We start from the raw sequence: 11,967 nt of genomic DNA on the forward strand, positions 1-11,967 counted from the left end.
TAACTTCACATTACACTTTGTCCTTCAACGCCTAGGAGTAGAAACTCCTTTTCAAAAGGAAGGAAACGCAAACTTAGTCAAAATCTGTACTTAATGTTGAGTCAAAGGCCCACAGACAAAACATTTACATCTTGCATAAATACTCAATAAATGTTATGCTTCTTTATTGCTTGGGTCAAAGGTAAATTTACGTTTAAGAATGAGGCTATTAAAAAAAAGAAAAAAAAAAGTTGTATAATTTGGATAGCAGGTTACTCAAAAGCTTTGGACCTTACCTGTTGTCTTTGTGACTTTAAGCTTGGATTTTCACACTTTAAAAGGCAAGGAAAGGAGAGATACCGAGTAAGAGAACAGAGTGGCACCGCGTCAGCAGTTTTGCTTTTGTAGCTGTTGAGCCCAAAGGAGCTCCCCAAAACCAACAGTAGGAATGGTATCAGAAATCTTACAGGTGCTGAAAAGTGGCAAGATAACAGATCTAACAATGCAAAGACAAACCACCAAGAGAAGGATGTTTAGGACTAACTTCTAGAGGACAGAACCACTGTGGAATAAAAAAAACCTTTTATTAGATTTTTACAAAATAACTTGTTTAAAAAAAATCACTTTAGAGGGATAGGCAATATATAAACTTAAATGTTCATATCCACTGCCTCACAAATTAATAGCACATTCCTTACTCTCTCTAATTGTTATCAACATCCGTGTAAAAAAAAAAAAAAAACAAACAAAAAAAAGACATATGAAGATTCACCTATGCTTTTTTTCTCTGCTGATTTGAAACGTAAAGCAGATGGTGCAACGACAGTAGTTGCACAGAAGTTAATGTTTCCTCTTGTACTTTCTCTAACAGCAGTGTTTTCAAGAAACTTGTACCTCAAAGTTTTTCTGTTTTCAATCTTCAGAGGTATTTTACTTTCTTCTTTGTAACAACAGTGCTTTTGTTGTTTCTGTTTGCTGCACAGCCCCACTATACCAGCACAACCAGGCAAATAATCTACAGCAGAGTAAGGGCCTGAGGAACTTTATGCTATCTGGGAAGTTGTAACTGGGAACTGCATTCTCAGACTTCGTCATCTACTAAAAATGTCAAGTTTTTATTTCATTAGTCAAATGTATTCCACCTAAAGCCAGAATCAAACTGATACAGCTAAGAGATCATAGGAAAAAAAAACCTTAATGGAAGTAGAATGCTTTTATTGTAGTGTTTTGACAAGTAATTATCATGTATCATCCAAAATTGTCCTCGTAACTGAGAATTAGATTTAGTTTATAATCAGTGTGCTCAATTATATCTTAATAAACTCAACTATGCACAGTTACCTCCCATTAAGAAATACTGTAAAATATATACAAATGTTTCAGGCAAGTGTCCTTTTTGCAGATGTAGAAGTAGCATTTCTGAACAGGTACATTTCTAAACATCACTAAGGCTGATCAGAGCTCTTGCCATAATGTTTTGTGGAAACTGTCTTATATTTCACTCTCCTTTCAATGACTCATCCTGGAAAAAAAATAATCCAGAATACTAGATTTATATACATAAAGGCACAGGAATACTGTTAGGTTACAGTACAATAGAGTTCAATCAGTGCCTTTCATGCATTGAAGTTCACTAATATCTAAATCCCTTCCCAGTAGAATTAACTGCACGACTGTATCCTTCTCCTTTGACAAAAAGAATAATCAACTATTTAGTCAACTAAAAGTTACTGCAGAAACTTGAAACAAGTGCATAAACTGCTTTTTCTTTCTGCCTAAATTGCTGGACTTTCAAGGCTATTTCTCATCAAAACAAAATAATTTCAGCTAAGAGTAAAGGTGAAGTTTCGTTTCTGCCAAGATGACAGACTAATAATTCTTCTATAGGAATAGATTTATAAAAATGATATATATTATACAGGTGCTATCCTAGGAGATAACACCACCAGCTACAGAACTGCCAATTTTAAGGACAGAAAAGGAACTGAGAAGAAAACTTTGAATTCAACAGAGAATGAATTCAGACCGTGTATAAATTTATCATTAGAGCTACATCCCTACCCAGTCCACTGCTCAAGACAATGGCATGCAATGGACACAGCAAGTGTTATTCTCCCTATCAGTTGATTCAGAGTGGTCTCCTTCTCCCTTCAGAGTATCAGTTTGAAGATATCATTTCTGCAGCTTCAGAGTTTTCCTAGGCATCAGTTGCATTGACAAAGTATTTGCACTTTTTACATCTGTCTGCAGCTGAACAATTAGAAGGCAGACTATTGCCATCAAGTTAATCAACTCCCAAAGCTTTGAGCTGTCGTTCAATCTCCTCATCTGATATGGTAGCAGCTTTTGATGTTGATGCAGATGGTAAACCTCTGGCAGCAGATGGAGCTTTGGCCATCTAGGAAGAGACAGAAACTTTCTTTAATCAAATGAATACCATTTATAAGAAACTGACTACTAGAACAGGACTTTAAAATAAAGGATGTTAGAAAAAAATACTCGGGGTGGGGGTGGTGAAAATCAATGAAAGGGAAGAAATATGTGAAATAATTCATAATACCCATACCTTTCCAGAGATTTCAATTCCTATCTCATCAAGCACTTGGTTAACAATATCCTGGCTCTCCTCCTCTTCATCAGAAGCATCAAAAATATCATCTAAAGTATCATTAACTTAGAAGAAAAAAAAACACCATTACATTATGCAAAGAGACTAAAAAAATCTACTGCTGTTTTTCTACCCTCCCAAAATACCACTAAGTAAGATAGATACCAGGAAAAAGCAACAGTATATTAGAGATGGTATTCTAACTTCCGCCTTGCAAAGCCTGCAACTGTGGGGAGGTATAACACAATACAATATGACTGCTCTTGTAAAAACGTTTGGTTTCAGTGAAATAGCTCAGTTGTTCTATTACCACTCCACTATGTTTTAAAATATTTTCTTTTCAAAACACCATCTACAGTTCCCTAAAAATCCCTTCCCTCTTCCAAATAAGTTGCAGAATTGTTACCTAATTTCTGAATAAATAAAACCCATATCAGCATGTACATAAAGCTGAGATGATCAATAATTTCTCAGTTAAACTTGAATTGCTAACAGTCCAAAACAAAAACCATATACAGAATGATCAACTACAGGAAAAGCAGTTTTTCCATGACCTCCTATTAGGTTATGCCAATTAAGCCTTGTAGTGGTCTCAAACCCTTTCCCCCTCCCGTATGTTCCTGTTGGAAGTATGGTGAGTGTTTCACATGAAGAAGGAATGGATTAACGTGCTACTAAAGTAGTGCTACCAAAAAGTCTAAGGCAGCCTCTCTGCTCAGACATTTATAGTTTTGTTTGCTTTTCACTTGCTATCACTTTCTTTGTTTGGAGAAATAAAACCTCAAACATCTGTATTTCTATACTGGTTTAAACCTTGCAAGGAATTATGGGATGCAGCTAGCTATTTTCCCTAAATGCAGAACTTACTCATTTCTTCAGTCATTTCCATCTTCATATTTTCCTTCTGGAAATTCTGCATAGTTTGTAGTGTCTTTTGTGGATCCATTTTCTTATTAACTGCTTGCATTGTCTAATAATATGGGGGGAAAAGTCACCATTATCATACAGTTAGACAGTAATAAAGGCCAATATATGCATTAAGAAAGAATAAAACTTCTCTAATAAAATAAACAATTTAGTCAAAATTTTATGTTTTTTGGTTCTTTCACATGCTAGGAGTACTGCAGACACATAGATCGATAGTACAGTCTGCACCTAGTAAGAAATACTGCTTTCTACTAAACTAATAGATAAACTCTTTTAAATGTGCCTTTCTTGCACCTTTATACTTGGAAAAATCTGCCTGATCTTAATGAAAAGAAGGGGAAAACATTTCCTTACTTGCAGTCTATACATTTTAGAGGTAAATGGTTGTAGGTTTTTTATTTGGTTGAAGAACACTTATTTCAACCACCACTAGAGGACAGACACTAAATTGCAATCATTTCCTTATACAATTTCATGGAAAAATGATTCTTTTTTTTTGTGAAAAGCAAATAAGTGCTCACGTTAGCTTACAGTGAACTCTTGTATTGAGTACAGATCAACTGTTTTACTAGAAGTACCCAGCTGTCTTTGCTTATAAAAAGCATGCTTCTACATCTCTCACGGGATGTCTAAACCCAAATATAGGTGTGAGCAATATAAATGAAAGAGTATATCCAAGAAGGTAACAGTTGGCTTGATAGCACCCCTTAAATTAGCCAGTACATCCACTACTACTTCATAGAAGCACTACTTCTTTACTTCTGATTTTGCTTCAAGTGACTATAGAATGTCTCAAGCTGGAAGGGATCTGTAAGGATCATCAAGTTCAACCTCTGACTCCACACGGGATCACCCAAAATCAAACCATATGACTGAGAATGTTGTCCAGATGCTTCTTGGACTCTGGCAAACTCGGTGCCATAACCACCACCATGGGAAGCCTGTTCCAGTGCCTGACCACCATCTCAATTATGATAAAATAGTACGCTTCAAACATTACCTGAATTTCAAAGGTTGTGTCCCTATTCTTATTATTTTAATTGAAGAACTTGTTCTGGACTTGTAGGGTGTTAGTTCTTTAGAATTCTTCTACTCATAGATGAATATAAAAAAAATACTTGTACTACATTGATTTATGTATCTTTAGCAAATAGAGGTCAGACCCATGATTAAAAAAAACAGGTGACTACTCACTGGACTTTATCCAAAATTAGTGCCACACGAGGCTAAAATCCATTTTGATGATATTTTGGAAGTTTCGCGTTCATGTATTTGTTGTCCCTCTTAAGGCAACTGATTGCATCTATTTTTCTGCTGATGTAATAATTAATTAAAAAGCAAGATCAATTTGTTCCCATGCAAGACTCTTAGGGAATATATTCAGTAAACTTTTTAACCTGATTGGTCGTGCAGTCAGACACATCACCTGTTTGTGGGTTAATCCTGAAAAATAAAGTTTGCTGCAGAGCTACAACTTCATCACTGGATGGGTTCGTTTCTGCCACATACTCCTCTAAATATTTTTTTCACAGCAATAATTACTTTCTGCATTAAGCTGCAAGGCACGTAACTGGATTTATCTCAGACTGTGACAGAAGTACTATTTATCTGTAATTACTTGTGCATCTTCTGTTTTCTATATCTCAAGTTGAACAATCCTGCTGCCAAAACAAAGTTCCTTATTTATCAGTTCAAGGAAATGGGAAACAGTTCATAAGACTGTGATAACTGAGATTTTTCAGAGTCTTTTATGACCTAAGATTTGTGAGAAAACTTAATACAATACTGGTTCCTTAGAGCACAGAGACTGAAAATGACCGGGAACCCCAGATTAAATTTCCTCAGCAATGTATCATCTCAAGTAATAACCTACCTTACACAAGCTATAAAGCTCCTGTTACACACTGCCTTGATTTCCAGATGAAGCATTCCCCACCTTATCCCCAGTAAAAACTGCTTGTGACATGACATACAAGCAAAAAATTGTAATCGCATGGTTGCCTGTCGTTTTTGTGGTGGTGGTGTATTTTTATCCACTGGAAGAGCCATTTCACTGGTCTTAAAGGTGAATTTTATCATGCAAACATTTGACAGATGTCTGAACCAAGAAGGTTCTCCCAGTTAGGCTCTAACTGGCAGGACTAATTGGACAAAGAATTCATAATACAAATCAAATTATATTCCCCTACTGTATCCTCAGCACTGTTGATGGTAGTAAGCACTACGCTTGATTCCATTAGTAACTGCATGCAAAATGCCTCCACGTTTACATTAAAATGCAGCATATGCTTGTAACACCTTACTTTTGCTGTAGTTGACATAGCTCCAGCCATCTTCATCTGCGAGTTCATGACTTTTGTTTGAGTTGACATAGAAGTGACTTTAGAACTAACAGCATACGTTCGATTTTTCTGTTTCCGCAGTTGTACAAGCTGTTTGGCCAGAACTTTGCAGGCTTCCTTATTACCAGTCTTAGCCATTTTTTTTATCTCCAATTCCTATTAAGAAAACAAACAAACAACAAAAACAAACATTCAAATAATATAATAAAGTCCCAAGTTCAGGAATTTTTAGTGTTAACTATTTCCTATTGCTTTTTTTTTTTTTTTTCCCCAGGATTTTTTAAGTTATATCAACAGTTAACTGATTTTTTACCGAGGTTAGTCAAGGTTATTTCATAGAATAAATACAAAGCAGGACAGCTTTGTATTTAAAACCCAAACTGAATCAGGTAGTATGGTGGCACAGTTTCCCAAAAGGTTTCACTTCAACTTTTATATAATGTCACATTAATTTCTATGAGAATATTCAATTCTGTGTCTGGGTATGGAGTAACATTTGAAAAAAAAAAAAAAAAAAAAAAAAAAGTGAAGAAATAATTATGTCCAGCCAATTATTAGTGCCATGACTCTAATCTTTTTTGATTTCTTGCATTTACTAGCACTCCTGCTGCACTGCCCATGGAAGAAACAGTGAGGCCATAGGCTCTGCTAGTTCTTCAGCTTAGAGATAATCTCATAAATTTTGGGGGAATAAGTAAATAAAGATAGGAAACAAAGGCTCTATTTGCCCACATCACTTACCTGAACTTATCACATAATAAAGCACTATGGTTTGTCTACAGCAACATGCACTTAACGTAGACACTACTGGCTAACAAGAAACAAACTTATTTTTCAGCTCAGGGAAACTGCAGGTACAGAAGTACCAGGGAAAAGTTTGGCACAAATAATTCTGTTAGCAGGGATTTTTTTAAATTATGTCTTTTGATTTGTAGCTCACAGAGACCACAAAAACAAAATTCCATAGTAGGCCCAGAATTTTGGTTTTTTCCATACCTCAAATATTGCAAATGACTGAAGAGATTAGTTTAGACTGAATTCTTTAACAGCAAACATCTGCAAATAAAGATCCTCTCAGTGAGAGTACTAAGTAGCATTTATTACTTGACTTTTTTGAAAGATAAACCAAAATCAATCACTGCTACATCACTACAAATAATCCAGATAATAAACCAAATAAAATATTTATTATTTTATTCTTAACTTTGCAGAATTTGGATAGCAAGCTGCAATACAGTATTGGCTTTTTTTTCAGTGGCTTGGGGCTAGTTTATCCAACTCAGTTAGGTTCTTCTGAAAAAAATAAAATGAATATAGTCATATTGGGTTCCTGAACTGAAATAGAAGTGTCTGCATAGTATCAGGGATTCTCTTTCAGAGGAAAGAACATAATAAAATGTTCTGAGATTGACTGATAGATAAATAGGACCTGACTCTTACAAAGCAGTGTTTGATCTCCATTAATTGTCTTAACTGAAGAGCATGTTTTAACTTTTTTTGAAGACATAAGTTCATTTTTATCCCCCCAAATATCAAAAAAATTTCTGATAGAATTTAATGTCCCAAATAATCATGAAAATTAAGGTATTTTTAGAATTAGAATATTTCCTACTGAAAAAGCCTTATCAGTGAGTAATCTATTACAAACTACCTGTTGTAAAGCTTCAAGAAACAGCGTGACCTCATTTTAGCTCTCAAGGCCTGCTGTCATGAAACACCACCTCAGCAGCTACTGAAACATTGCCTGGATTTACGTAGCTTTTCCCAGTCAGACCATGTCTTCATGCATCAGACCACACCACCTGTCACATCCATTTATCTAATTATGCTGCCACACAGCTGCAGCATCCATTCATTGAATACATGATAGCTCCCACACATGAAGTTTTAAAGAAGTTTTAATTTAGGCAAATATTTTTAACATTATTGGCTAGTTTTATGAAACTTCTAGCTGAACAAGAAGAATAATGCTATACAGATATTCATAATACCTACAGTCAGAAAAACTGTCAGCATAAACATCATTTATCTTATCAGTATATTATCAGTAATCTTTCCATTACTATACCATTGATTAAAAGCCTAGTATGAAAAAATATCATGTTCTGAAGGATAGAGAATGCTAAAAATGGAGAGAAAAAATGTGGATGTAGTGATTAAATCCAAATGCATTGTTTCTTTCTCTAGCTATGTTAAAGACTGAGCATCAGAATCACTTTTAAATTGTTTTCCAACAAAATTTTAATAACTGAAAAGTCAAAAAGGAGAAGCCAATTTTTTCAGCATTCAACTGTTATCCATTGAGCACTATCTTTAGCACTTTGCAAGTTGTTACGTTAAGCAGCTGTTTGTTTTTAAAACGAAATTCTCTGCTCTACTTACCAGCTGTTTTTCCTGTTTTTCAAGTGCTGCTCTATCTCTGGTTATAGTCCTCTGCGTACCTCTTAGCTCTCGGTTTTGCTCCTTTATTATATCTGGAAAAAAAATATTTACAGCTAGGAAAACTTTTCAGTAGTATATAAACATCTTGTCTGCCAAGCACTCTGCACACATGTTATATTTTGGACAGCTTTTCGTTCAAAACAAAGTCAGCTACCAGAACTATCAGCAACTCAAATACATGAAAATACAGGCAACATACAATTTGATGTACACAGTGTAACTATAGCATAGCTTCAACAGCACAGGCCTTAGCATACCCAACTTAGCATAACCTCTGCACCACAGCAAGATCCTTAACCACCCAGTAAGGATTAGATACAGACACTTTTCTGCAAGTTTCAGCTGTAACTCAGGATTAACATATTCAGTATGAATTCAGATTTTGTCAACAAGTCAGACCTAACTGCAACAGGGAGGTCAGGTGAAGAAACCTAATACAGATGATTCCAGAGAAGTTATGGTGCTCTCAGAACCACTAATGCAGTGAAGATGCTTTTAAATGGAAGCCCAGGATCTGTTTTCTGACCTTATTTTGGCTCAAGAAAGATGATTATTTTCCTCCATAAATATAACACATCTCTACAACTCAACTTTAAGACAGACCAAGAAGCAAGAATTCTTACATTTTTCCCAAAAGTTAATAACTGGCTAAGAGTATTTCAGTACAAAAGTGGAGGACTTTATAGCGTAACGCTTTCTGGTGTACTACAACTGATGTAGTAAGCAGATGCTTGAACACTATCACAAGAAATGTAACATCCTCCACAGATGTTCCATCCATTCTGCCTACTAATTGGTAATATCCACTTAGTAAAAGCAAGAATTTCTTAAAATATGGGCATCAGTCATGCCAGTTGCAGTTAACTTTTGTTAGAATTTACAGCAGGTGCATAGATGTGATTCACCTGGGCGAAGGTAAGAGGCCTGCATCTGACTCAGAATCCTCTGACCTTTATAAAGGAAATAAACTGGTGCTTTTAGGAGGAGATTCATCTATTTCTAATGCATATATCTACTACTAGATAAATTTTGCATGGAAATTTAACAGGAGCACACTATCACTTAAATTTGTGTCTAATCCACAGAAGGACTGCCACAATGGGGTTCTGCTACAGTACTGAAAAAGGCTTAGGCATGAGAAAAATCAGTGCAAATGGATAGTTATGAACAGAAATAAAGCCATAAAGGATATAAAAGATTAATTGCTGATACACAGCCACTCTTAATTATTTTTATTTTTTTTTAAGGCTGGCATCAATTTTTCTAGGTACAAAGAAATACTCAGATTCTGTTTTCTCCCATTAAGAAATACTGTAAAACATCCAGGGCTGAAATTAATTCAACCTTGAATAGGTTCTAATTTAAAAAACAAACAAACAAACATCAGCAGCAAGTACATACACATTGCCCACTCCCACCAAATGTTTTCAACCAAATAAACATATATTGCAAACAAACTCTGTGAAAACAGATTCCCTTCTGCAGTGCTACCACTACTCCCAGAACTACATAAAGATCATCCTCAGGAAACGGAGTTTTCAATGGACATTAACAAAGAGCTGAAAGATGATACAGAACATAACACTACATTCTACACATGAGCAAAGCAGCAGTGAGAATTATTTGTGAATACAATGCTACAGGCAAGTAATTTGAAAGGCAGACAAATGGATATTACTTGGACAGCTGCATGCGTGAAAATGAAAGAAAAGGTTTAACAGCTACGTACAAGACTACCTGCTCTAACTACAGCATCTTAAATTCCTTTAGAAAAGAAAACTTGAGAAATAGGAACTTCAGGACAATAAGAAATAAAATTGTCATGAGACCATATGGGCTAGCACAATGCTTGTTTTCTTCCTCTCTGATCTCACAGCATAGCTTAAACTAAAGACAGCAACACACTGAAAACAATGCTTGCTTGCAATTACAAGCTCTTCCATTTGTTTTTGCAAATGAGGGACGAGAACTTGTATCGGCTACACAGCAAAGTGAGAAGCAAGTTCCTAGCTTTGTTCCTTTTGCTGATGGCCATCCTAGGAAGCACCTGCACTCACACACCTGTGTGGGCAAGAGGGCACACCTCTGTTCCTGCAAACCGGCGGGACCAGAGATGGCTGGCAAGGCCTGACCTGGTGCCGTCATGGGAATGTAGCGTCATCTCCTCCTTCCTCCCCACAGACTGTGCACCAGAAATGGGAAGGAACGAGAGCAGATACGTATTCTTCCTGTGTGAAGTACAATTGGCTGGCACACAGCGTCACTTTTGGCACGCAGCTTTCAAATGAAGACCCAAATGATCCGGCAAGGAACATCACAGAATCACAGGGGTTGAAAGGAACCTCTGGGGATCATCAAGTCCAGCTCCTTGCTAAAGCATCCGCCAAACCATGCAGCCAGCCTGGGGGCTTGTGCCCACACCCGGCATGCCCCTGCCCCGGGTGTTGGCTACACGAGGCAATGCTTTTTTGCGAGAGCTGACAGCTGCAAGCAGGACTTCCTTGTGAGGTAAGCAATCTTTTCTGGCTTTACTCTCGAGAAGGTCACTGCTGCGTCTGTTTGAACACTGTGCCCACAGACTGGCTGTGGAAATGACGAGACCAACTTGTCGGAAGGCCCGCACAGCACAAGTGCATCAGGGAGCTCAGCGACCGCAGCCTTCTGCTGGGGAGCACAGCGATGCTCAGCCGCCCACCCCTACACCACGGACAACCCTCGTTCCCCGGACCAGCACGACTCGTCTCTCTGTTCATTCCGGCTCCACCAACTCCCTACAGCTCGTTTTGTTCCCTCGCTGACAACGAACGGCGTTTGTTCTCTTTTTCTCCGGCACCCACAGGAAGGGGATCGCCGGGGTCCGGCTTCCACCGCCACCCGTAGCCCAGCCGCCCCGTGGGGGGGCACGGCGTCTTTCGCCTCCGCCCCCAGGTGCCTCCCGATGAGTCCCCCCGAGTTTCCGGGACGCCGGGCCCGGGCCTCCCCGAGGGCACCGCCACCGCCCTCCCCTGGGCGCCGTCAGCCGCGCTCACCGTCCACAGTCTTCTTCTTAAAAAGCGAAGCCATGCTGGCGCCCGGTCCCGAGCCCGCCGGAGACCCCTGAGCCTCAGCGGGCTCCTTCCTCCTCCTCAGGTGACCAGGAAGCGGCCCGACAGCTCACAGCGCCCGGCTCCTCCTCCCCAAGGCAAGGGGCGGGCCAGGGCCGGGCTGCGGCGCTTCTCCGCCTCCCTCGTCTGCGGCGGCGGCTCGGGTCGGCCGCTGCCTTCTGCAGCCCGAGCTGTCTGTGTTCACGATGTGCGGGAAGCGGGCATCTGCTGCCTATTCGTAGCTACCGTGGGGCACAAGAGAGAAGAGTGTAAAAAGTAATAATGTTTCTGGCTTTCAAAGTCTAATTACAATCCTCAATTTTTAATAAGGTAGTCACAGCGTAGCTGTTGCTAACTGATGTCTACACCAACTAATAAGAAAATAAAATCATAGCTGAAGAATGTACATGAATATTTAATACTGGTTGAAAGTCTTTTTTTTTTTTTTTTTTTTTTTTAGTGTGTTTTGCAAGGAAAAGCAAACAATTGTAATGTAGAAGTGTATTTTGACATCTAGACATAATGCCTTTCCAGGTTGTCTTTGTGCTTATGGTCCCTGATCAGCCCTGCTTGCTTTTATAACCTC

The 11,967-nt window shown here is 38.3% G+C and overlaps 1 protein-coding gene across 2 annotated transcripts; it reads right to left on the bottom strand.

Moving 5' to 3' along the window:
• Window positions 1-1,173: 1,173 nt before the first annotated feature.
• CHMP2B (charged multivesicular body protein 2B) lies at window positions 1,174-11,475 on the bottom strand. 2 transcript variants are annotated; one of them, XM_052704000.1, is made up of 6 exons: window positions 11,328-11,475; window positions 8,239-8,330; window positions 5,818-6,012; window positions 3,455-3,557; window positions 2,546-2,652; window positions 1,174-2,377 (listed from the first exon to the last, which is right to left on the bottom strand). In XM_052704000.1, the coding sequence occupies exons 1-6, from the start codon at window positions 11,359-11,361 to the stop codon at window positions 2,264-2,266; spliced, it is 645 nt and encodes a 214-aa protein (XP_052559960.1). In that variant the 5' UTR covers window positions 11,362-11,475; the 3' UTR covers window positions 1,174-2,263. The 2 variants fall into 2 exon arrangements, with proteins under 2 accessions (XP_052559960.1, XP_052559954.1); XM_052703994.1 differs by lacking the exon at window positions 11,328-11,475 and adding an exon at window positions 10,360-10,474.
• Between the last annotated feature and the right edge of the window lie 492 nt (window positions 11,476-11,967).

Source organism: Tympanuchus pallidicinctus, unplaced genomic scaffold (assembly GCF_026119805.1).
Source record: "Tympanuchus pallidicinctus isolate F22 unplaced genomic scaffold, pur_lepc_1.0 scaffold10, whole genome shotgun sequence".
NCBI lineage: Eukaryota > Metazoa > Chordata > Aves > Galliformes > Phasianidae > Tympanuchus > Tympanuchus pallidicinctus.

Excerpts from the sequence above, each read along its gene's own strand:
- CHMP2B (XM_052703994.1), bottom strand. The coding sequence starts at position 10,459 with ATGACGCTACATTCCCATGACGGCACCAGGTCAGGCCTTGCCAGCCAT. Across the intron at positions 3,558-5,817 it reads CTATGTCAACTACAGCAAAA|ACAATGCAAGCAGTTAATAA; the intron begins GTAAGGTGTTAC and ends CCATATTATTAG. Across the intron at positions 2,378-2,545 it reads GAATTGAAATCTCTGGAAAG|ATGGCCAAAGCTCCATCTGC; the intron begins GTATGGGTATTA and ends GTCTCTTCCTAG.